This window comes from Excalfactoria chinensis, chromosome 28 (assembly GCF_039878825.1).
Source record: "Excalfactoria chinensis isolate bCotChi1 chromosome 28, bCotChi1.hap2, whole genome shotgun sequence".
Taxonomy (NCBI): domain Eukaryota; kingdom Metazoa; phylum Chordata; class Aves; order Galliformes; family Phasianidae; genus Excalfactoria; species Excalfactoria chinensis.
The window spans coordinates 1517923-1543240 of NC_092852.1; the positions used below are offsets into that span (position 1 = coordinate 1517923).

Genomic DNA, 25318 nt, shown 5'->3' on the forward strand with positions numbered 1-25318 from the left:
CGCACTGCTGCCCTGCGGTGCTGAGAGCTGTGTGTACCGCATCAATAACCGGACAGACCCCAACCCCATAAACGAGACCCTGACACCCCAACCTCTATCGACTCGAGGCGAGAACGCACGCGCGTGGAAGACCCCGTGGAGAGCAGAGCTGCGCATGCGCCTCATGAACGCCCCCCCTTTCCCCGGCAAAGATTGGGGGCGTGGTCTGTAGAGGAGGGGGCGTGGTCTGCAGAGGAGGGGGCGTGGTCTGTAGAGGAGGGGGCGTGGTCTGTAGAGGAGGGGGCGTGGCCTGATAGCAAAGGGGGCGTGGCCAGAGCGGCTGCCCGGCGGCGGCGGCGGCTGGGAGGTGCAGTCGGTGTCCCGTCCCGACAGGTGTGTGCGTGGGGCGCCCCCGGCCACCGCAGGTGCGTGAGGAGGGAGGGGGGCGCCCTGCACGCTGGGCACTGTCAGCGGGGGTCGTGGTCGTGGTCGTGGTCGTGGTCGTGGTCGTGGTCGTGGTCGTGGTCGTGGTCGTGTAGGGGTGCGGGGTCCGGGAGGCTGCTGGATGTTCTCGGGTTTTCCTTCGGGGCCTTTCCATATAGGTGTGTTTCTATCTCACGGTGTGCTGCTGTATGGGCTGCAGTGCAGCCATTCCCTCCGTGGAGTCCGGCAGGACTCGAGGTTCCCCTCCTCCTCCTCCTCGGGACTGTGTTCCATCTTTAACATAACTGTGTAACGCTGTGTAGGATGCTCACAATCTGGTTTAAATGCTAATCGTACAATAAAGAAGCTCTTTTCCTGACGCGGGTTGGAATAATTCCTCAGGAGGAGAGAAGCAAAAGAAGGACAAAGGTGTTTGAATGGGATGAAACTGAAAGCGAATGGGAGAGGGCTGAGAACGTGGAATGGTGCTGGGAACCAGGATCTCACATATCTGGGCATCTCGGAGTCCTGCTTCGTGTCCCCTCCCAGCAGCTGGGTCTGGAAATATTCTCCTTCACTTCCCATGCTTCTGTATAGAGAGATCGCCAAAGCAGAGCTGATTGTCCCCGTGCACCTGTGGCTGTAAGGCAACAAATGGTGAGGAAACCCAACTGTAACACAATGGTGGCCAAATTCATCTGCAAGCAGTGATTGCTGAAGGCTCCCGTGCTTAGGGATCAAATTAAGGCCCATTTTCTGCACAATTGAACTAGATTTTGTTTTCTCGGTGTTTTACTGCAACTGTCCTTCCGTGTAAGGTGCACGTCAGTCAGCAAGCTGCTCGGCTGCCAAGAGAGGCTTCTAATGAGGGCTCTGCTACTATTTCCTTTGCAGAAGTGACTTCTGTTTGGAGAATGGTGATTTAAAACTGCTTCAGTTGATCTTCTCTTGGCTCCAGATTAATCACCATAGGCGAAGTTGAAGCTGTAGCTTTAGACAGCTGGCTCGGAGTTTTGTCTTTTTCGGCAGATGCATTTTTCAGGAGTGAATTTAATCTGCAGGCTCTGCGGGTGTATTTCATGCCTTCATGGAATCTGTGCGCTGAGTGTTTGCTACATGGATAGCAGAAACTCTGTCTTATCATCACGGAAATGCTGATTTATTTGCATGTAAGGCATGCTTGTTAAAAAGGGAGGGGCTGTTGAGCACCCCCTCGTATTGGAATTAGAACCATTATCTTTGTGGATGATCATTTGTGCGGCTGGTAAAGAGGGACAGCTGTTATAAGCCTGCAAAGCAGAGAGCAGTCCTTATTGTAGTTTGGTCCTGACAGAACTCCTCAGGGTAACAGAAGAGGTGCTTTAGGGTGTTTAAATGAGCTTCCAAAAGTAACTCTGCAGTGTGAGCTTCTCTTGTTGGAAGGGGCGATGGGTGCGCTTTAGAGACTGCCTTCAGTGGGAGATGAAAGCCTGAAGCTGCAGCAAGCTGCGACTGGAAACGTAATGCTGATAAGTAGTTTCAGTGTGTTTCAACACCACGACAAAAATAGTGTCACTTTTCTGGTTTGCCATGATAGTCCAACATCTAAAAGAACCATCTAAATCGCGATCTCGAAGAACATGTGCTGGCTTGGTGTGTCATTCCCTCCATTACATCAGGTGAATTAAGGAATCTCAGAGGAAGTCCCATTCTTTCTGATGATACCCACCCGGGCAACAGCAAGGTGTTCATCAGCTGCGTGTTTTATCTCTGTGCAGCAGCAGGGTGCAGCACTGGAGAGGTTCCTCTGCTTCAGAAGCAAGCCGGTGCTTTGCAGATCCATTCTCGCCTGTCAGCATTGATTCAGGTTCTTTTGCCTCAGCTTCACATCAGATCAATGAGATTCCACTTGGCTGCAGCTGAGTTTTTTGGACTGAATCTGCAATCCCAAATCTTTGATGCCTTTGAGGAATTGCGTTCTATGCGTATGAGGATTTCAAATGATCGTCCTTACGTTTTACTGTTGATATCAAGTTCTGAAGGTGCCTTTTAAAGACTCAGACTTCTGGAGTTCTGTAATGGTCAGCTAAAAAAACTGATGGAGAAAACAGGAAAGAGATCGGGCTGCCTGATGTCACCGCTGCAGGATCAGGCAGTGCACTTGCTGCAGGCATTGTGTGACACGAGGCTGGGGTAAAAGAGCATAGGAAAAAAGGAAAGGCGTTGCCTCGCAAGCTTTATTTTTGTCTTATCAAGGAGCTCTTTAAATTAATCTCCCCTCCTTTCCTCCTCCACAAAAGAAAACTGTGTTAAAATATATGTACGTATCCAATAGTGACTTGCTGAATTATGTTGTGAAAAGCTGTACAAAATTTCTTCCAGTTTACAGCAAGGCAGAAGTAATCCAAACTATTCCTTTAGGTAACTGCTAGCTATTGTGACGAGAGATTTACAGCTGCCTCTGTGAACAGAAGGCTTACGTTGGCTCACAGAGGAAACGGCTGCTGCGTGAAGAGTGAACACCACCAGTGAATGAAAAATGTTTGCATAGGAATTACATCCTCTTAGGTTTCATAACTCAAACCTTCTTACATAAATGCCAGAGCATTTGGTTCAGAAAGCAGAACAAGAGAGGGCATAGCAGGGCTTCCTGGAGCCTCTGTGTGTAAAGGAAAGGCAGAGCTTCACATCAGCATCCTTTTCAGTCACAGCCTGCTTCTTCCTCGGGTTCTGTTTTACATCCTATTGCTTGCCCCATTCGTTGTGGCTGGTGTTTTATCAGGGACACCATCTCAGCGGCATCTGCAGAGGAAGTTATAGCTTTAATCTGATGCTGAGGGGTATTTTTTGGTCAGTCGATGGACAAGATTCGGGATGATCAGCACTTGGTGGCATGAGTAGATCAGCAGCTCATGAACTGACTTCAAATGGTGACTGTTAGATCACTCTGGAACTACTTTTCTCCTCGTGCTGAATGACACTGTGCTTTCTTCCTCAGTAGGTGTTCGTGGTGAAAAGATGGAGCCTTCCCCATTTAATAGAAGACAATGGACTTCTCAGTCTTTGAAAATCACTGCCAAAGAGCTTTCTCTTGTCAACAAGAATAAGTCCTCAGCTCTTGTGGAGAGGTTCTCCAGGTGAGTTCTGTGAGGATTCACACTGTCTGCATGGGGAGGTTAAAGCTGAGATACTGAACAATAACTGCTTCACTGACAGTTGCTTTGCTTCTCAAAAATGGTTCTGGTTCAGTATATGCCGTGCAAAACTTCTTTTAGTTGCTTAGTTTCAAAGATCAGAGTTAATAATCTTTCTGCTGTCAGTGTGACTACAGTCAGATTCTGAGGGCTTAGTGTTGGAGTGTAGGCAGCTACTGCTGATGGACTTTAACTTCATCAAAAATGGGATTTTGCAGCTTCATCATGAGCTGTATAGGATTCTCAGTGTGGGAGCTGGGCAGCCAAGTGACCTAGACTTGCATTAATAGCGTAGCAATGTTTTATTTAAATGAATGAGAGAAACTATCTGGAGTCAGAAGAGGAAGGATAATTACGTTCTGGACTTTACACAAACAGAGATGCTGCTCTGTAAGTACTCTGTCCTAGGAGAAGCTGCTTGCTTTGACCAGTCTCGTTAAGGTAATTTATTCACTCATTGAAACTTGATTACAGAACCAAGTCATCTTGCTAAATGTTGGTAATCCTTTGGAAAGGGCTTATTGGAAGTAATCCAAACTGCTATTCCTTAATCAAGCGGAGTCCCTCTACATAAGCAGTGTCAGTTCCTTGCAAAAACACAGCTCTGCTTGCTGGCTTTGCCAACTCTGACACTGACAGAGAGGAGTGTTTTTCCCTAAATTGTCATTACCTAAATATTTGTACGTGGAAGTATTTTTTTAATCCCCGTAGTGTTTAAATTATCAGTTTTGCCAGGTCGGAGACATGCAAATTTGCAACAGCAGAAATGTAAACAGTGCGCTGCGCTGGGCTGACTTACTGAGTGCTGCCTGAAGCTTTTCAGTCCTTGTGTGTGTTCTCCACTTTGGTAGAGCACTTTCATCCCCACCTCTCTATTGCTTTTTTCAGTAGCGTTGATTTCTATTCCTCCATAAACTTATTTTCTCAGCATGTCTCGTTTCAATGTTGGAAGCTCTGCAGTAGACAAGACACAGGTTAATTCATTCGTGTGAATTAAAGAGGGCCAGCTACAGTTCTTCAGCAGCTTTCAGTCTGTACAGTGAATGCAACTTGTAGAGCATCAATAAGCAGGAGTGCAATCTGTCTGCTGTTCTGCATGAGGAGAGAAGGAACCTACATAAGAGCACACAATACACAAAAGGAAAAGTCACTAAGGTTCATCAGCTGTAAGACAGGCATTCGTGCATAAGTTTCTTTTTCCTTAGAAAGAATCTGGTCCTTCTAAGGGGCTTTTTTTCCTTCCTAGAGCCCCTGATATACATTAGTTCTTGGTTTGATACCAGCCGTTATTAAAAGTCTGAAGCTGATGACTTACAGTATCAGTGACTCATTTACGGCCTGTAACATATTCATAGTTTTATCAAAAGTAGAATTGCACAGATAAGAAAGACCCACAGATAAGAAAAACAGAAATATATTGAGGGCTGATTCTTCTCTTTGAAAAGCACAGCTTTGGTTACAAATGGCAAAATGCATCTAATCAGATTAATCTGTGCGTTTCAAAAGCCAAATGCAATCAGTGTGTGCAGTATACTGACCAGTGAGGTTGGTGTGCTCTGAGCTCTGGGTGCATTTGCTCCCAGCAGAGTGCCATGCAGATTGCTGGGAGTTTTCTGTAGCTTCTTAAAGGACTTTGATTCATGATCCAGGGTAGCTTATCTTCAGAGGGCTGTGATTAACGTTGCCACTGCTGGGGTGGTTCAGCTGCTCATGAAGCAACTGCTGAATTGGTGCAGTTTACCACCCAGCATAGTACGATCAACTGGCACTTATGTAGATTTTCTGTGTATGCCAAGCTGTAATTTGTTACGGTTCAGCAGCTGCTGTATAAATAGCTGAGGCAATACTCCTGTGAGGGGACACAGCAGACAGCTGGGTGGGAGAAACAATACAGCTATTCCAAGGTAAACTGCCTAGATTTGCGAATGAGAGTGCTTAGCTAACAAAAATGATCAACACGTGTTATTACTGTAAGCTGAATGACTTAAAACGTGTCTGTCATTTTGCATTGTTGAGATACTATTCACTGGTGGCTTTTTCCAGCCTTGGGTTTTATTTGGTCTGATAAGTGCACAGAGTCTGAGGTGGAAATGAAATCCCAGCTGTCTTCATGATCATTCAATATTCCAGTTTAAAACTGTTGTGTCTTTCTTTTTCCTCCTTCCTATTTCCCAAAGGTATCAGAAAGCAGCTGAAGAAGCCACGGCTGAGAAAAAAAGAAATGTAAGTACCTGTTTCCTAGGCAATAAGCAACAGCCTGCAACCAGAATGGATCACCTGCATGAAATGTTCCTGTGCTGGTTTATTTTGGGAATAGCAAAGCTGTTGCTATGTGTCCTACAGAAAATTCAGACACAGTGTCTGCCTTTGACCCGTTCCCTCTTCTCTTTACGATGTTTAATGAAAGAAAATCAAGTGACTTGCCCAAAGCTATATGTTGAATCACCAGTTCACTCCTAAGCAAGAGGCAGAACGAGTTGGCTGTCATTTCTAACCACAACCTCTTTGTTCTTAGCTGTAGGCAGTTATGTGGTACCCCTTCCTTTCTCCACTGAATTTAAAAGCCTGCTTAAAAAGAAGCTGCCAGCCTCTCTGAAATCTAGCATGCATCTCTTTGATAACTGTGGAATCTGTTAAGGGATCTTCTCCGAAATGGTGTGTACAGCGTTCAAACTGGCCCAGTCTTAAGTTTCTTTCATTGCTTCGATGATCAGGAATAGGCAAACCCCAAGCAAAAATGACTGGGGCTATAAAGTATGGCAGGGCTTCATAGCAATATGTCCCATATCCAGAGATCCTGGATCCTGCTGTGCAGTTTTAAGTACTTCTGTTACACTACAACATCTGCCTTACAACTTTAGTTTTTAAGTACAGTCAGCAAGTGAGCTGATCTTTTTGAAGCCTAGATGGATTCAAGTTAATTTGCAAAGCAGTTTTCAAAATGTGACCAGAAGAGTAATGGGGTGAGAGACTTAAATCCTAATATAGCTGCTAATCCTGTTTAATTCCTCTAAGCCTTGCAGACCTGCTCCACTTGCAATGAGTCTGATACACAGTGGACTCCATAAGGGAGGGACAGCAAAAATGCAATGCTGGCAGGTAATAGATTTGAATGAATCAAACGTGGGCTGGTCTGTTACTCTGAGGAGAGGTAACTGCTTGTGAGCAAAATTAATATGGAAAGCATTTGAATGTGCTCCGTGTATTACCATCTAACTCGCAATGGTAAGGCAGCACTTGTGCTTTGTGTGAATGTTTCCTGTTTGGAGCTTTCTGAGTGAAGTAGAAGAGAAAGTCCAGCAAATGATCTGGTATTTATGAATGGGAGCAAAGAGAAATATCTTGTCTGTGCCTTACTTAAGCCTTACTCTGTATGGTACTAAATAGCGAGGCCAGATCTCTGGTAAGTGAAATGCTTCTGCTTAGTGCTAGTATAAATGCAAAAGATCAAAAAAGTGCTGGTTTTTGGAAGCTAATCAGTAGCTTTTTGGAAGTGTTATTAATTGTCTTCTGAAGCAGCTGGAAAACATTGCAAAGCTTGGCACACCACACGTCTCTCTTGTGGCTGCGTTTTCTGTTGTTTGTTTGTTCCAGGACTAGAGACCCTTGTTATGTGGATTTGGGTCCCCTTCCCTTCATGTGTGGATTCGAGCCTTTTGTGTGTCATTTAACTCATTAGACCTTGACTCCCTTTTTCCTTATAAGGCCATCCTGTTTGCTCACTTCCTGCTTTAGCTCCTGACTTTTCTCTTCTCCCCCCTCCTTCCTTTCCTATCCTGGATGCTTTCTCCATGTGGCACAGTTGTAACTATTCACAGCTGTCTGAAAAAGCAGAGAGCTGAGATCAGTAGTGAGCCTTTAACTTCCTTTCTCATAGAAAGGAAGTACTTCATCAGGCACATAACTGGAATTTAACTTCTTGTTCTTTCAGAGCACAGAAAATCTTCCCCCTCATTTTAAGAGAGGGAATCTGAGCGTATTAAAGAAGAAGTGGGAGAATCCAGTGCTGGGAACGGAGTCTCGGAAGGAAACGCTACGAAGCAGCTGTGCTGAGGGTGGGCACAGGGTCGCGATCCCCGAGCTGGGAGTTGGAAGCAGCCTTGCTTTTTCCTCAGATACGGAGCAGATCCCGACAGCCGGCACAGCATCTCACACCCGGGCCTCTTCTGGCACCCCTGGGCAGCTGCAGTGTCCCGGTGTTGACAGCAGAAAGTCTCAAAGCCACTCATCGGAGAGTGGTAAAATGGAAAACTATCTGAGAGAGCCCAGAGAAATGGAAAAGCCTGAAGCCAGTGAAAACACGGAGCCTTCAGGGAAGATAGAGAAGTACAGCGTTCCGCTGAACAAGTTAAAGATGATGTTTGAAAAGGGTGAAGCAGCTCAGCCCAAGGTAAGGATCTGACCTTGCAAACCTTAAGGGAAACTAAAACTGCTGCCTCCTGGGCATCGGGAAAAAATCCCCGGAGGGAGTGGTTCAGAGCTATTGACTGTGACTGTATGCATTGTTTTAGTTGAATCATAAGGTAGCCACTGTTAATAACTGCTTAGAGCTGTATGGAGAGGTGTAGAGCGCTGCTTTGCTTTGTGGGTTGCTCGTTGCAGATGTAGGATGAATTTGCTTTTGGTAGACGTTTAAAATGAGAAAAATGTGTGGAATTCCAGCAGTTTTTCAAAGCGTGAAGGGAGTGTTTATCTCCTGTGGAGATTAAGACGAGCTACGAAAACGTGAATTGTGTCAAGATACGTGTAGTTATGTATAAAGTTGAAGAGAGCTCAACGGTATCGGCAGTTGCAGTTGAGATGAGTGCACTGCCAGAGAGAAGGGCTTTATGTGCATCGGTGTGTGTCACACGAGCAGACATAGATGTGTGTGCATAGAAGTGCTGTGAAATTTGCATCTTTGCATCTTAACAAATGTTTCTTATCAAAAAAAAAAAAAATCCTCGCCGGGGATAAAGAAGCAAAGATCACCACGAGAGCTGCTGCCTTCACTCGTTTTGACTTGCAAATGCACAGGGCTTGCATTTTCCTACAACTGCTCATGAAATCTGATCCTGCATGTGGACTGCAGACTGTGTGTCCCGGGGGAGAATTGCTTAACTAGAAAATGAGTTGCATATGCCATTGACTTGCAACACAGTCCCGAGGCTGGTGGAGTTTCCAGTTTTCTCATAGTTTCCTATACTCCTGGCTTTGTTTTACTGCCGGTGATTTTTCTTGCACTATTGAATAAAACTAGTAGATTTTTGTACAAAGCTTTTTAAAGTATGTATCAGTTAGGAGATCCAGAGGGGCAGTTCTTTGTTAAAGGAAGTTTGGGGTCTGTATGTGGTAATTGCACAGCTTAGATTTTTGTAGTCTTTGTCATTCTCTATGAGCCACCCAATACTATCAGGGCTGTTTTTCAGGGTGGGACTGCAGGGTGATTTCCTGATAGCACTTGTGTGAACTCTTGCTGTAGGATTAATGCATCAGGATTCCTTAGGAAAGTACCATTTTGCAGATGGACGTGAAGTAATTTTATCTTAGCCTGGGGAATGGAATTGTTTTGGAGATGACTGAGTCTGGAACTGATAATTCTCTTAAGCTTAGTCATTTGAACGTGGTTGAAATCTGAGTGAGCACAGTAAATATCATACAGTAGATATGAAGTTCTTCAGGTTAGGTTCAAATCTTGTTCCTATTCCAAGTTAATCTGGTTACTTTATAATTTTGGAAGGGAAAAGGCACGAAGGGCTCTGAAGTTTAAGTCGGGGGGAGGGGTGTCTGATTAGAAAGCACTATTGTAAGGTTTCTGGTTCTGGGATTTTATCTGGGGATTGGAGGATGATGTCATGTAGTCACGTACAATGAAGATAGTTCAGTGCTATGGGGACACAGATCCTTTTCAGTGAGGTAGGAACTGACTGCAGGATCTGCGGTTCTCTCTTCCATTTATACTCCTCCTGAACCCTGTTGGTTGATAAACTCCTGGCTTAAGTGCAAGCAAGGCTTCCTTCACCTGAGAAATGGTAATTTTCCTTGGTATTTCCTTCAGTCTTATGGTATAAGCACTGCCAGAGCTTTCCTGACAACAACATCTGCATAAGCCAAGTGGCAACACGGCTATGGCTTAATGGCCGTAAAGATAAAATAACTTGCCTGGTTGCTGGGTCCATGGCGAGAATCCAGGTTACTGCCTGGACTTCCTGACTTGATCACAGACTCTGCACAAAGCTATTCTGATTTTCAGGGCAAAACTCTCTTTGTTTATTCATCTGTTTGTTCAGATTTTGGTCTGTCTTCTACAACTTCAGTACAAGGCAGATCGTTTTCTTCCACGAGGACACAGTATAAATACTTCTCAACACATGAATCTGAACCAGGAGCAGGCATGTTGGTCTAGATTGCTTCAGTGCTAAGCAGAGGCCAAACATGAGGTCTTTTATCAATTTCAAAGAATTCTTCCTGTAAGCGATAGCAAAAACACACCCGAGGAAAATCAGAAGAAAGAGCAAGCAGTTCTGCAAGGCTCGTTAGAAAAGTTAATCTCTGAGGTGGTTTCTATTCTTCCTTTAAGGCAAAAACTTACTATGCCTTGTGTGTCTAACCTGATGCTCAGGGTCACATTTGACACAGTTGTCTATAATGAAATAGGTGTAACTTCTTTTTGGTCTTTTGCCCAACAGCTCCTTGTGCCCCAGGCAAAAAATGCTGTTAACTCTGCGGTACCTCTGCACTCACCTCTTTTGTCTTAGAACATTGGGGCTTTCCAGACATGAGGAATATTTCATTTCATTTTGCAAGCAGCACAAGCTGTAGCACTGGAATAGTGGCCCACCCAGAATTATAGAGGGAATGAGTGGGATAAGCCTAAACCTGGGAGTAAGGGATTCCTCCGTGCTAACAACATTACCTTCCATGCACCCTAATCAGCCTAATTACTTGTGGTCAGGCTGTTGGTAGTAATGGAGAAAGTCTCTCACCTTCCTTAAGTAAACATTTTTCACTTACAGCTCTGTTTTTTTCTTCCTTGGTGTGAGACTACTGGTATAAAATCTACACAACATCAGCTTTACCCAGCCTGGATTTCTAGCTGTTTTTTTTTTCCCCAGAGAGATGCTAATGGTTTCTTCCAGTGAAGCTGGAATCCCAGACACCAGACCTAAATTTCTTAAGACTTTTGTTCCCCAGCAGTGAAGTCTTCCTCATGAATGCTGCTCACCAGTTCAACTTCCTGTGTGTCAGTACTACAAACTTCACTTGTAGCTTTGTCAGTCCTGCTGTGTGCAAGAGAGTATGTGATCCATATAACAAATAAAACAACACCCACCAGCTTATCGCTAGTTCACAGTTTCAAGTGGGCTAATCAACTTGTTTTTTCTATCCTTATAGGGTCTTCTCTTTCTGTGTGTCTTGCCTATAACTGTTTTCTGTGTGCTAGTGGAAAGCCAGACCCTTTGAAGGACCAGTATCTGAGCTGTAAGAGCTTCAGATGTGTGGGCTGAAGGTGGCATGAAAGCAGACATAGGCTGGAGAAGAATCATCTAAGGATAGTTTGCTCAGAATAAGGAATCTGCAAGTTCTTACAAGTGTGCAGACACTCCCAAACTGAACCTATCAACGCACTCAGTGGAAGGAAAAGGCTTGTCATGGCTAAGCTCTTTTCCAGTAAGAAAAGTTAACAAAGCCTTAAACCACAGAAATAAGAAATATTTCCCATGCTAATGGAAAAAAATAAAAGAAGAAAAAAAAAGGTTTTCCAGCTGCATTTTTCCTTTCCTGGTAAAGTGCTGTTTTGTATGCCAAAGTAGCCTGATTTTTCACAGTGATTGTCTTACAGCGCAGTTCTGTTAAAATAAAACTTGGGAATTTCCTTCATGTTGCTGACCAGCAAATAAAGTTGTTGGTAGGAGGTGGGGGTGCAGGGATGTGTGGTTGTAGGTTCTTGTCAAACCTGCCTTCTTCCTCTCATCAGCCTCAAAAGTAATTTCTAACCATCTCTGTGATTTAACTTTTCCTAAGGAGGGAGATAACAAAGATTTATCACCTTCTAGTATTTGGAATGTTGTCTTTCAGCTTTGAAAGCATCTTATTTCAATGAGGTCCAGTTAAATGCTGCATTTCATGAGCATTCAGCTGCTCTGAAGTTTCTTTCACAGTTCCTTGTACTGAGCACAAGGTTTTGGGGAGTTGGTCTCAACAAATGAGCCTTAAATCTGATTGAGGCAGCCGCAACACTTGGGCTGTAACTACAGAACTGCCCACCAGTACAGCCTTGCAAATAGTGATTATCCTGTTTATCTGAGAATATTTATCTCTAGCACTCTGGCTTAAGCCTTATCAGACCTAATTAGGGAATTATTTGGTACCAAGTGCATGAGAGATCCAAATCAAAACAAATAGCTCTTGATAACTTTTGTTTAGTATCTTTTTTTCCTTTCTGTCGCTGAAAATCAATGCTGATTTCTGTTATCTTCTTTCATCGTCCTTTTCAATTTTAAATCTTCATAAAATGACCTTGAACACTAATTTCATGAGAAGTGGTATGAGATGCAAAAATCTAGACTGAAGTTTTGTACTTGCAGCAGTAAATGGCTAAAAAGCTCACATATGTGGCTGTCTGATTTTTCAACCCAGATACCTTACTGAAGGACATTTACCAACCTCTTCACGAGAGTGTTTTCCAGGTGGTAAAGGGTCACGTATTCTGTGATCAAACTTAATATTGGTTAAATAAGATGTCACCTGCTAGACTTGTTTATTCTAGTAAAGCAGATTTGCTAATGACACCTGTGCATCTTAAAGGATTAAATTCAACAGTCTTTGTTTGCCTAGGCAGCTGATAGGTGGGTTCTGTCTCTAATAGGTTGCTAGAGACCAGAGGAAGACAGCAATTGGTAGGAGGATTTCTGAAAACAGCTTCTCTTCAGAGGACCTTGATGTTGGCCAAGGAGAGAAGAGTCACAGTGCATCAGGTCAGTAATCCCCCTGTTTGTTTGTTTGTTTTCTCCAGTTTATATAATAAATACTATGCACAACACGATGGAATTAAATCTTGCCTTTCATAAGTAGAAAGAAGTGTAACTGTCTCCTGTCTGCAAAGGGCACGCAAACATCACATTTAATTAACTCAATCTTGCTGTGAATGTTAAAGCATTGTCCCCTTAGGCAAAAGATACTGAGGCACAGGAGATAACTAGCATTAATCAATTAAAGTAGTCGTTCCTATGGCTACTTTTAACAGTCTGTCTAATTTAGAAAATAAGTAGTAAGTAGTCGGTTGATCTTCCTTGTTTTAATTCTTATCCCTCCCACCTTGTCCAGACGCTTCCAAGGACGAGTGAGGCTAAACTGAACTAATTTGTAACGTTTGTTGTTGTTGAAGTCCTCATCTTTAGCATGCCACGTGGTAAATATTTGCACGGAGAAGGTGGAAGTGGCAGGTGAAACTCTGCTTTGTGTTTAGTCTTCTCTAAAAGACTTTAACAACTGTGTCTCTGCAGCAGCGTTGTGAATTTCTACTTAGCTGCTGTAGCAGCTGCTTTCATTTGACAGTAACAGTAAAACAGTCATCAGTGTTCATACTGTTTGCTTCTGAGAGCACTGGCTGAAGTCTTTGTCAGAGACAAAGTGAATGTGCTGCTTCTGAAACTGGCTGGGTAGATTACAGGACTTAGAGCCTGTGACTGAGAATTTCTGTCACAGTGGCAAAGGGTTGGGGTTTGTAATTTTCATGTGTGCTGTTGGCGTTTGTGGAAGTTGCTCTTTACTCATGTAAGTTCTTTTCATCTTGTAGATGCAAGTCCAGCACTCAGCCCAGATAAGGTGGAGACCAAGAAAAGCTTAGAGATGCCTCGCTTCACAGAAACTTCAATAAAGGATAGGTTGGCAAAGTATCAGGCAGCTGTGTCCAAGCAGGGCAGTTCCACAGGCCTCGTTACCGCGGTAAGTCTGTTTGCCTTGGGTAGAAATGAATTTTAGCCCCAACCCAAGGCTGGAGAGACGTTACAGAAACCAAGCTTTTTGTTTGCCATCTTGTTTTGAAGAGACCTTTGTGCTCATAGGGCTCGTTTTTAATCCAGAGTTGCTTCTACTGCAGGGAGAAGCAAGGATTTGCATCTTGTTGGAATGATCTTGAAAGTTTTCCAGGAAATTAATTGCTGGCACCCTGATTTCATCCTTCTAAAACTTAACTGACGTTCTCTTTCTTTCTGCTTGTCTGGAGCTCTCTGCATGCTGAGAACAAACAAAAAACCTCACTTCTGTAATGTACGCTAGCTTTAAGCTAGAGGAAATGGTCTCTACCTAACTGAAATGATTTCTCAATTTTGTCTGTGGTGTAGATTTGATTCTGCAGCCCTTGGGAGGAAAATCTAGTAACCTTCATGATATGAGTGGAAGGGCACTGCAGCCAGTGCAGTAAATGTCATTATCTCCACATTGCTGATTTGAGTCCTGTTTCCCACTTCTATTCAGTTCGCCAGTTTATTTTTTCCTGTCTGTGGCTCAGAGTAGTAGCCAATTCAATAAGGTCTGTCCTAATGGTAGGAGATTTGCCATAGCTTTTCTTTTCTCTTGAGCCTGTCGTTTTCAATTCCCCAGTGCTATCAGTTTGAGTGTCAGTGCAGCCTCGAGCTCTTAGGAAATCCCATTTAGCAGAATTTCTTTTGGTTTTGGCCTGGCATGTCAATAAGGGCAGCAGGTAAGGTGCTGATGAGGTTACTGTTTGCAATACTTAGAATAGAAGCTGTAAGTCTTGGTTATTTTCCTCCTTTGCTGCCAAAGGAACTAAGTGTCTTGATACGGCAGCATGGTATTTGTACTGCCCTTCTCTGAAAACGTGTCACATCTATGCTGCAAAAGAGAGAAATAATCTCTCCTGGGACCAGCTTTTTTCTGTGGGCATTGTTGTGTAATTAGGTCTGGATTAAAACTGGTGGATGTTTTTGCAGTGGGTTAGAGAAATAGTGAGAAGCAATTCTTTTAATAGCATCACAAGTGACACAGGAAGGGTAGGGAGAGATGGTGAACAGCACATTTATTAGAGATGTGTGTATTAAAACATCAGCACTTAATTACATACCTGCTAGACTCAATTGGCTTACAGAATCCAGTGAGCTGGTGGTGCTGGCATTTGGCTATCTGTCTTCCATGTTACAAAGCAGATGTCTTGTGAATGGCATGAGGCTTCCCCCAATTATCTTGAATCCTGCGGCAATGAAACACGAGGTTTTGCTGGATTATTATTAAAGTGTGAAAGATTCTTTTGTGTAAATGTTAAGACAGTTTGTGAAGAAAAGAAATCTTGGTAAATAAGTTTTTTAGGTTTTTTCCCCCTTTTTTTACTAGTATAGAAACAAGTAGGATTTCTTTATGTTGTATTTATCGACTACTCGGTGCTTTATATGGTGCTTATCTTGAGAAGTTAACATGTCTGGACAGTGAAGATGTGGAGTGAGCAGGAGACAAATGGAAGAGTTGATCTTAAAGGAAATCTGCAGTCAGAGAAAAGGGCTGTCATTATCTTCACAGAATAAAATTCTACAGCCCCATCTCTTTTCTTTGTTAAAAACCATCACTTTGCAAATGTGTATGATTGTTTTTTTTAAGCTCTCTCAGTTATTGCTGTATATGCTAGGAAAACAGTTTACAAAAAGAAAAGGAAAAATAGCAAGTACTTTCCTAGGAGAAAAGAGCCTGTCAACTTTCAAGTGCTTTATTCTATAGAATGAGATTCAAGCCAGTGAGAGTGAACTCAAGAATTACAAATCTGAGCAGAAGGAGAATATGCCACCAAGTTTTGAGGACTGCATTTCCTATCAGGATGGGGAGAAGGTAAGATGTTCATGCTGGTGAAGATCAAGGACTTCACTGTAAGTGGAACTAGTTGCTGAGTGTCAGCTGTTTTGTTCCACGTGCTATTAAGAGGTTGAATGTAAGCAGGTGACTGCATACCTGCAAAATTCCTTATTAATCTAGGCTGTATCTAAATTATAAGCTAGCAGGTATCAACTGAAGACTTTTAAAGTTGTAAGGAACGTCTAGAGAGAAGTCTTAAAGTTTCCTTGCAGATTTCCCATCTTCTCAATAATGACATGTTGTTAGTGAGGCAGAACCTTTGGTTGTCATACTTTGGAATGGCTTCAGTAGCTGATGAGAACTGAAACCTCTGATTTGGGGTTGGTTTTGTTTGACTTTGCTGTTAGTATTTGATATGGTGAAGTCACCTAAACTTTACTGTGTTATATTCCTTAACAAAAATGATGATTCTCAAGTAGGTATTTGTTTTTGGTTTTTTTTTTTTAGTAACTTAAAAGATGAAAAGCTTTGTGTGATGCACATAGAAGAGACTTTGTCACCATTGCTTCTCTATTTAGCGGCTGCATCTTGGTTAAGGTAGCAGAGAGTGCCAGTCTGGGCTTGCTCCCGTTTTTGAGCTTCAGCTGTAAATTGGGGCTAAATTACTCTCTGAATACAGAGATAATAAAGTGTGCTCAACCGTTTGTGTACTAAACTGGGATAGCAGACAGGATAAAAGTAGCTGAATAATAATCGGGGTACTGTGTATTCAAGCCATTCTGAACACGTGGCAGCCTAATGCCAGGAGGGCTTTTAGAGCTTTCCAGCCTTCCTTGGGCCAGGAGCCAAATTGCTGCTTTCAGCTGTTGGTTACTGACAGCTGAGCAGCTCTGTGTTTAACTGGTTGAGGCTGCTTCTGCTAAAAGGTGAGTTAATTAAAAGAACACCTGTGAAATCAGAACACTTTTCTGCTGTTGTATGGCAGATTTGAATAAAAGTGATCATACTCAGCAGTAGTTGTGAGTTACTTGTTGAAGAGTCCAGGTGCAGTAAAGAGCCTGAAGAGAGTGTTGTTTGAGAATCAGGATTGTCTGTTTGAAATGGCATGATGAAATTTGGAAATAAGCCTAATTAAAACTACTGGTATGAATGTCAGCAATAGGAACCTTCAGGCAAAAAAAGAGTGAAATAGACACGCTAACTTTCATTTCTTACACTGAATCCATGACTGATTTAGAAGTCAGATAAGTGTGACTCCGACACCCATAGAATGTGCTGATGCACTTCCCAGTACACCAGTGTTTGTCAGTAGAACAACGTGTGTTAATTTATGTAACTTCTTCTGTTACCTCGTTAATTTGCAAATGCCAGCTGCCTGCAATGGACCATTCAGTCATTAAAGTGAATTAATGATGACCTGCCATTAATCTTGTTACAGTAGTTTAGTTTCTCAGTGTAGCTACTTAGAGCTCTTTGATAGCAGTAGTACCAAATTTAACAACTCTACATCAAGTGCTTTATCTCTAATGTGTTCAGTGTCTGAAACTGATTTATAACAACCTCTTAGAAAAGCTGTGGAAATTCAGGGATTTTTTGTTGTTGTTGTTAGGGCTTTTGTTTTGGAAAGCACTGTCTTTGCTGAATGCTTAAGTATCATAGATTTGCCAAATGCTGGGGGGAGACATGAGGTTTCCAGTAAATGCAAACTGCTTGGTGGCCAAGGATTTTCTCACTAAGAACTAGAAAGCAAAGAGGCTTTCTAATGACTAAGATAAAGAGATACAAGCTGCAGGTGTTCTGGGGAAAAACAAAAATACAGTGTTTGTATGAACACTACAGCAGATGATCTGAATGTTGCTGATGAGCTGTGACTGTGAGGATATCTGCCTTTGTAGCAAGCACTGAATGTTCTTGACAGTCAGCTGGACTCTGTCTTGGGCCTTACAAAACAAAAAAGTAGCTTTATGTGTCCCTTAGTGTGGCCAGTCTCTTCCTGTCTGAGAGCTTATGCTGTCACTCTTTGTGTTACCTGGGCCACGATTCTCAGACTTCTGAAGATCACAGGTGCTCATTGCCCAATATTCTCTTGCAGGTTTCTGTTGGTGAAAACAGCCTATCTTTCCACTCCAGCCTTTCAGAGGATGGCAATGGTAAGCACTCATTTTTCTGCCTCAGCAAGAGCAGGATGTGCAAATGAGGACGAGTGCTCCCTCTTATCAATCATTTGTTGGCAGGATGCTTAGGACCGCTCGTGTCAAATGATAAATTTGACCTAATAAAAACTTTTTCATAATAAACGTCTGTCCTGTGCAAGGCTGAATGTACTTGCTAATGCAGGACAACTACCAAATACCTTTGGCATTGACCAATAGACAGATTGACCATAGACAAGTTCCCATTCAGCTAAGTCCTTCTCTTGCTGCATTAGATTTACACCTGAATTCAGGGCAACATGAGAGCATGTTGTGGAAATGACAGCACAGAGTTAGGTGTTAGATCTCCATATGTAAGTTTCTGTAATGTATCAACTATTCTGACACGTGAGTGGACTGATCACGTTTAAATGTATTTGCTTTGTCTAGATCAAAAAGCTTAATAGCAAACAAATGTTTTAGCCCCTACCTGGTAGGACTGCTGTTGGGCCTTATCAGCATAAACTGTCCATGGTTCTCAGGTCATTCTAATGATCTTTTCTTCCTCTCTTCTCCCTTAGTTGGACAAAACCTGGAGAGTGAGACAGAAATTCAGAAACCTGTCAGCACAAAACAGCAAAACTTTGGTACCAAATCACTTGGCCAGACAGATGCATCTCTGCCAAAAACAGTGAAGGTAAAGGAGCTATTTATTCTCAAACACTGGCAAGTTAGGAACAACTTTCTTCTCTATTTAATAGTGAAAAGCCTTCATTCAGCCAATCTGTCAGCAAAGAAACTGTATTAATCTCTCATCTGACTGTGAGGGAACTTGAGTGCTGAATGGAGAAGCACCTCAAAACTTGTGTTTTTCAAAGATGAAGCTTGAGCTGCATCCTGGGAGCTGTGCTGCTGCTGTTGTAATGGTTTGCCCTGTGCAGAGGCAGCCTGCTTCTTTTCAGCCTGGGGAAAAAGGGGTTTGAGCAGGGATGCAGATCCTGCCAGGGTTTGTATATGCCTCCTGTAAAGTCAAAGCTCCTGGATGGCGGCACTAAGATCCTGAACCTGAGAGCCTTCAGTAGGCCAGGACCTGCCTCTCCACACTTCCAGCTGTTCCCAAAGCAACAGCAGTTGGTAGAAATGTAATATCAAGGGTGAATGGTGAGCGACTCCACCGTGGCGTTCTCAATAACAAATCTTCAATGTTAGATTTTCTTTAGCAGGGGCTCCAAAGCAGATGGAGCGCTTCTTGGATAGGAATGTGTTTGCTAATCTTATTAGCCATGCAGACAGCAGTTCTGAATGTTTTGATCACACTGCACTTGTCACATGTGCTGTCTGGAGTTAGGATGCCTATTCCCTGGGCTGCCACGGGCTTCCTGGCTCACTCTTGAAGAAACAACTGTGCTTTTGTTGCTTTCCCCATCTTGGAGAGGAACAGCACTGATCTAAGCAAGACCAGTGAGATGTGACTTCTTGGTGTTTGCTGGTATAAATGCGAGCATAAGACCTTAGAGCTGCCTGTAATGTTTTAGTAATCTGTCTGTGAAAGCATACAAGGTACACGCAAGCAATGGATTTTGGTCTTCAGTCTCTTCCTATTATTATAACCACTTTAGTCCTCTACCTTGCTAGTGCTTTTGATGCTGCACTGCTCAGATAGAAACCTAGATGCTGTTTATTCACCTAAGGTTCGTATTTGTCTTTTCCAGCTTCTGTTTCCTGTTCTTGGTTCCTAATCTCTGCTCCTGCCTTCTGCTTCCCTCCTAATGTGAGCTCAACTCTCAGCTTTCTCTCGAGTTCTTTACTTATTGGGCCTCACCTTCCTCCTGTAGCTCCTATTTGTAGTATGCCTGGAAAAGAATTTCTTTCTCTTCACACCCCAAAACACCTCTCCATCAGACACAGGGCTCACTGTTATACAAGTAAGTTCCTCTTCTTAGATGGGGATGCACGTTGCAGAAGCACATGCCAGCACTATAATGTAATGTTGCAAAAGTGAGCTCTTGGGGTCACTTTTTGATGGGCGAGTAAATTGTTGCTGCCTTGCTTTCTGTGGCAAAAGAGGACGATCAGAGTTGTGTCTGAATTGGTAAACTCTCATTTTTCTGAGATTTCATTTAGCAACACGAGATTGAGAGTTCATATGCAGTTTTGGCAGCACATCAGGATTGTGGGCCTTTTGAAAAGGAACTCTGAATTTTTGTTGGGCTAGTTGTCATCATCATTAGAACTTTAATCTACTGTAGCTTAAAGCAGTGCCTTAAAAAGTTGAAATACCTATTGAACTGGAATTAAATTGGCAGTAAATTTTATGGCTGTGACAAACAGACTTCAGCTGGCTCTGTCTTCAGCAATCTGTCCCTTGCATATTGTAACTTCCATTGCCTAACCATTGTTTCTTTTCTATTATAAATTAATTGCTGTAATTAAGTTTTCCTGCTGTCTTCCTGGTTTTTTTTTCTTTACCACAGTATTTTTCTTTGGAGCTTTTCAATAAGTTTGTAGCAGGTAATTCTGTGTCCAAAAAGAAAGAAAACAAAAGTTTTTTAAATGCTGTACTGTCAATATGTCTATGCAAGCCCTTGGATATAGAGCTTAGGCGCTCCTATGCTGCTGCTGAAGAGTTTGCTGTCAGTGAGCAGCCTGAGAATGCCAGTTTCTCACCTGCAAGTTATTTCCTTTTCTTGGAGGTATCTTTCCTGCTGGCCAACCATAATAGATTCCGAGAAGTGAATGGCACCAAGTGACCTTTTTCATGGACAATGTGCTTGTTTCCTTGATGAATTCGGAAAACAAAGTCTGAAACCGTTCCCATATAGCAGGGCAGCAGTGCTTGACTCCTTAGTGTTTAAGTTTACCCTTGCACTAAATTCTCAGGAAATTCTCTGGGTAACTACATAAACAGTTTGAGCTTTTTAACCTCAAAGCCCTGCTCAGCTTTAAGTCTTGAGCAAGTTTGAGGGCTGTTTGTCCTGAAACCCGACTACAGTTTTGGTTTTTTTTTTTTGCTGTAGAACTGGAATTGCTTACAAATGAAGTCAGAAGCATTTCCTGCTGCCCACATCTGCACTGAGGCTATTTTCTCCTCTTTAAAAGAGGAGAGCATTTAGCAAAAATGAACTTCAAACTGCTGAGGGCGGCCTGCACTGTTCCTCTTCTCTCCCCAGCCTCGACCTTTTATGTTGAGGTTTTCAGATCTTTTTCTATGCTGACTTTTCATTTTGGTAAGTCTCGTAATGACTGTATCTACTTAAATATTTCATTGTTTTCCTATAAAGAAAAAAAAAGATTGCAGAAACATTAGATTTCTGGGAACTGGCTCTGTCAGAGTTACAGCTGGGTTCTAGCATTTCCATTGTTCCCTCTCAGCTTGTGATGTGCAGCTCACTGGGGCATAACCTTGGCTGTCAAACTGTGCTGATCCCTGTGGGCTTGCTGTAGCTTCTTCCTCCCTCATTGCCCACCAGAACCCCACTCTATCAGAATTAGCATTGAGGTTGCAGAAATACAGCCATTTTTTCCGTGGAAGCTGTGCATGAATCCGAGCCAAGTCTTCTCGCAACTGATTCATTTTCCAGCTAACGAACTTTCTCTTCTTCCTATAGAAGTTTCAGTTGCCAGCAAAGGAAACCTGTGTTGGGTGTCAGAAGACGGTGTACCCAATGGAAAGGCTCCTTGCCAACCAGCAGGTGTTCCACATCAGCTGTTTCCGCTGTTCCTATTGCAACAGTAAACTCAGGTAAACACACTGCTCCATTTGGCTGCCTTCGAGGAAGTGTGGCTTTCCTATTCTCAGAAGCCGAGTAAGATACTGTCCAGGCTTAGCATAAGTGAAAACAACTATAATCCAGTGAACTGAACAGGAGCATAGGTGTGGTAAATGCAGTTCTAGTTCTGCCAGTTGCCTTTGCACTTAACGCAGTGTATTTTGTAACTTGTAATGTCACTTTATGACAGGAAGATGTAGTGTCTACCTCCTGATACTTGAAAAGAGGGTCATACAAACACATTAGAACTGTAAGCTTGTCTTCTTTAGCCCTACTGGAAGAAATGTAATTTTTTTTCAGCAGCGTAACTAAGATTTACACTTGTCTCAGAGGCTGAGAAACAGAATGCTAACATCTGATTTTGTTTCTCTCTGTACAGTCTTGGGACATACGCTTCTCTGCGTGGGAATATTTACTGCAAGCCTCACTTCAATCAGCTCTTCAAAGCTAAAGGTAATTATGATGAAGGCTTTGGACACAAACAGCACAAGGAATTATGGTCAAGCAAAACAGAATGTGAGGAATCCCCAGAGAAAACGCTCCATGGTGTAAATGCAACTGAGAGTCCTCAAAACCCAGGAGTAGAGGATGCCCCAATTGCAAAAGTAGGTGTTCTGGCAGCAACTATGGAAGCAAAAGCTTCAGCTTTGCCTGAAAGAGAAGAGAAACCAGCAGAAACAAAAAAGCTCAGGATTGCCTGGCCACCTCCATCGGACCAAAGTACTCAAGGAAGCGCTTTGGATGAGGGCATCAAGGTATTAAAGCCCAAATGGCCCCCAGAAGAAGAGAGTTCCAAGCCAGATGTGTTGGAGGATGTGGATCTGGATCTCAAAAAGTTAAGAAGATCCTCCTCACTGAAGGAGAGAAGTCGTCCCTTTACGGTAGCAGCCTCCTTTAGAACCGTATCTGTTAAAGGCCATAAAACAGACAATTCATCCTCTCCTTCTAAGGCAGAGAGAGACACGTTGAAAAGAAGTGAGGAACTGGAGAGAGAGGTTGTGGTAGACAGAAAGCAAAAGGAAAAGATTGAGAATAGGAACATACAGAATGCTGAGGGGAAAAACGTAGAGGAAGAGCAAGAATTGCCTGGTATCAAAACAACAGAGCACAACTTTGTAGAAAACGGCCAGGAGAATGCAGAGACAGATGAGGAAGAACATGGTGTGGAAGAGCAGCAAACCCCGAATGAAGAATTCCTGGAACCAAATTCTCCTAAACATTCCAGCTTATCCAATGTAACTGCAAAGGAATCATCTCCTGAACAGAATCGCAAATCCCAAGATGTTGGTTTCTGGGAGGGTGAAGATATGGAAGATCTGTCTGTGGAAGAACAGATCAAAAGGAACCGTTACTACGAAGATGATGATGAAGAATAAATAGGCCTTTTATAATAAAACTTGCTTCAAGGTGCTGGGCCTTTTTTAATTGGTGTTTTTAGCTTTAACAAACAGCTGTCCTGTATGAAAGTGATGCTATACTGCACATCGACATTAAGGGAATCATACGTACAAATTATCTCAGCCAGAAAAGTACTGTGGGAGCCTGAAAGAATGTCTCGGTGCATGGAAATGAGTATCTGTGGCTGTGGGATGCCTCCGACAGGTAACCTCCATCCACGGGATGATAACAGAGCTCTTTCCTGTTGTCTTATCCTTTTGGAACTCTAGGACCTGTTTCACTAACGCACAGAATTCCCCTGTACTCTGTGCTGGTATGGAACAGGCTTTCTGTAATACACTACTTTTTACCACTACAAAATGCTACTGCAGTGCTTAGGGACCAGTTTCAAAGGGACTTTCTGACCTGCTTTAAACATGGTAACTAAATGCACTTTAATACATGTTAAGGGCACAGTTTTGTTTTTTAAATATTATAATACAAACACTTCTGGGGCTTGGAGTCCAACAACTAAAGCATCTTAAAACTGAGCAGAATGTAACTAACTTTGAAACCTGCCTACGATCAATTGAAGATTAATACTCCGTTTCTCTCTGTGCAACTGGAATAGTGTGCCCACTGCTGGAACAAATGTATTTTAGTGCTTATCCAAACTCTGTGCTGACAGAACTCCCTTGAGGGCAAGTCAACATATTTGCAAGAGCCTGCAGGGCATTACTTTTGCATTTTTATATGCATTTTGAATGGTTTTTTTTTTTTGTTGTTTACTTAGAGTTCATTATAATGCATTTAAAACTGCACATAACATTTTTTCTAAGGCCTTTTGACCGTTTTGAAATCCTACTTTTATTGAGCTGCCATGATTTTATTTTATTTTTGTTCCATTATGGCTGTGAAATTCTGCTGCATTGCAAGTCTTTGGAATAAAACCATACGAACCAGAAACTTTCTGATTGCTGGCATTGAAGCTTAGTACATTTTAAAAACTTGACCGCATTTATTTTACAAATAATGGAATCTGAATGGTGGAAGGAAGATATCCCTTTCTATTAGCTTTTATTTGTACTGTAGTTACATGAGAATTAACTCTTAACTATATTTTGAGGTGTAAAATATCCTGCTTTCTTAACAGTCCTGCTAACTTCAATAAAGTTTGGTCATTTACATAAAAAGAAATAGGTCTGAAGGCTGCATTCCTAACTTGTTTCGCAAAGAAGCACCATTTTAAAAGGAGACGGGGATATGATGAGTGAAATCCGGGGGTTTACTTGCAGCTGGAGGCCAGGCAGTGACTTGTTGTTGCCACTAGGTGACACTGTGGGTTCACTTTTTGAGGTCGTCGCAAGCAGACTGCAAGGCTGAAGGGGAGAGGGTTTAGCAAAGGGTGAGCGAAATAAGGACGCACAGGTATCTCAAGCTCCCATTTCTGGCTTCAGCTGCTTCTCAGGCAGCTGAGGACAAGCCAGAGTTGGTTTAGTTTAATCTTCCTTACTGCTGCCGTGTATTGCAGTGATCTTCATTGAAGCCTGGGGTAGTTTTGGTTGGGGTGTGGTGAAAATGCAGTGATTGCTCGGTGGCAGCAGAAGCAAATGTGCTCCTTTGTGGCACAGGAAGGGAACATCCTGCTGCTGTGGCTAGCAGCTGTGTGGCATGGCATATACAACCCATGAGCTGGTTGTTTTTAAGGGAGAATCAAGCCTTGGTTTCAACAGGTAGAGATTGCAAACCTAGGGAAGCTAAATCCCTTTTCAACATCTACTTGCTCTACCAAGCAGTTCTGTCTGGAAGCTGTTGGTCACAGACATGGGATGTATTGGACATCCTTGTTTCTTAGGAGACGCAGCCGAGCTTTATAATGCATCCCTTCTTATGTGATACTAAAGCTGCATGGCGGCTGTTCATAGCTATTTGTTCTGGTTCAATCTCAGCCACCTGCGAGTCCTTGAGCTACAGGGATCCTGACCACTCAGTGAACATATTCTCAGGGAAATTAATGCTGGGACTTAAAAAGTGTGGATATTATGAACTGCCACCTCCTTGTATCCATTAGTTACTGTAGTCATTGAGTGCTCAATGGGCCGTTTAATTTACTCTCAGCTGGGTGGATGCCAGAAGGGCTATTATGGGACAGATGGGATCTCTGCTACCACACACGGATGTTGGTGTACTCCAACATTAAGGTACCTTTATGGAGAGCTTTTAGAATGTTAATCACGAAGCAGAATACAGCCCTTTATTCCTTGGTAACCCTCAGTCTCAAGCCCATCACGTTGAAATCGTTTCCTGAATGCTTTGAAAGCTACTGGGAGCGTTTTCAGCTTTATTTTTCAGCGTGTGAACCTGTTTTGCACTTAAATGCTAAACCACGTCTACGTTAATAAAACGAACCCTTGTTATCTCACCATCAGCTCCTCATGTGAGAGCTGAACGGCTGTCCTATGGCTCCTTGGGGCACGGAAGACGATCTGGAGGCTTTTTAAAGCGAAACAATCAGGCTTTTTCTTCTTTTTTCTTTCTTTTTTTAATAGGAACGCCCCCGACATCCCGGTTCCCGCCCATTCTCCTCAGGGAGAGCGGCGGGCAGAGCGTATCGCGCGGGCCGCGTTCTGCGCATGCTCCGAGTTAACGGTCCGCGAAGGGGGCGTGGCCAGGGCAAGGCCCG

General features: G+C 43.0%; 1 protein-coding gene across 5 annotated transcripts; it reads left to right on the top strand.

Moving 5' to 3' along the window:
* The first annotated feature begins 263 nt into the window (after positions 1-263).
* On the top strand, positions 264-23823 carry LIMA1 (LIM domain and actin binding 1). Of its 5 annotated transcripts, none has more exons than XM_072358110.1 (11): positions 264-404; positions 3383-3518; positions 5753-5798; positions 7507-7965; positions 12424-12532; positions 13354-13502; positions 15285-15392; positions 17449-17506; positions 18070-18185; positions 21097-21230; positions 21638-23817. In XM_072358110.1, the coding sequence occupies exons 2-11, from the start codon at positions 3400-3402 to the stop codon at positions 22632-22634; spliced, it is 2295 nt and encodes a 764-aa protein (XP_072214211.1). In that variant the 5' UTR covers positions 264-404; positions 3383-3399; the 3' UTR covers positions 22635-23817. The 5 variants fall into 5 exon arrangements, with proteins under 5 accessions (XP_072214211.1, XP_072214214.1, XP_072214215.1 ...); XM_072358111.1 differs by having other exon boundaries at positions 326-372; XM_072358113.1 differs by lacking the exon at positions 15285-15392 and having other exon boundaries at positions 313-372; positions 21638-23823.
* Positions 23824-25318: the final 1495 nt, after the last annotated feature.

What these genes read in the sequence shown, in the direction of transcription:
- LIMA1 (XM_072358110.1), top strand. Translation starts at nt 3,400, where the DNA reads ATGGAGCCTTCCCCATTTAATAGAAGACAATGGACTTCTCAGTCTTTG. An exon ending in CCTTTCAGAGGATGGCAATG is followed by an intron (nt 17,507 to 18,069) that starts GTAAGCACTCAT and finishes CTTCTCCCTTAG; the next exon opens with TTGGACAAAACCTGGAGAGT. An exon ending in TATTGCAACAGTAAACTCAG is followed by an intron (nt 21,231 to 21,637) that starts GTAAACACACTG and finishes CTCTCTGTACAG; the next exon opens with TCTTGGGACATACGCTTCTC.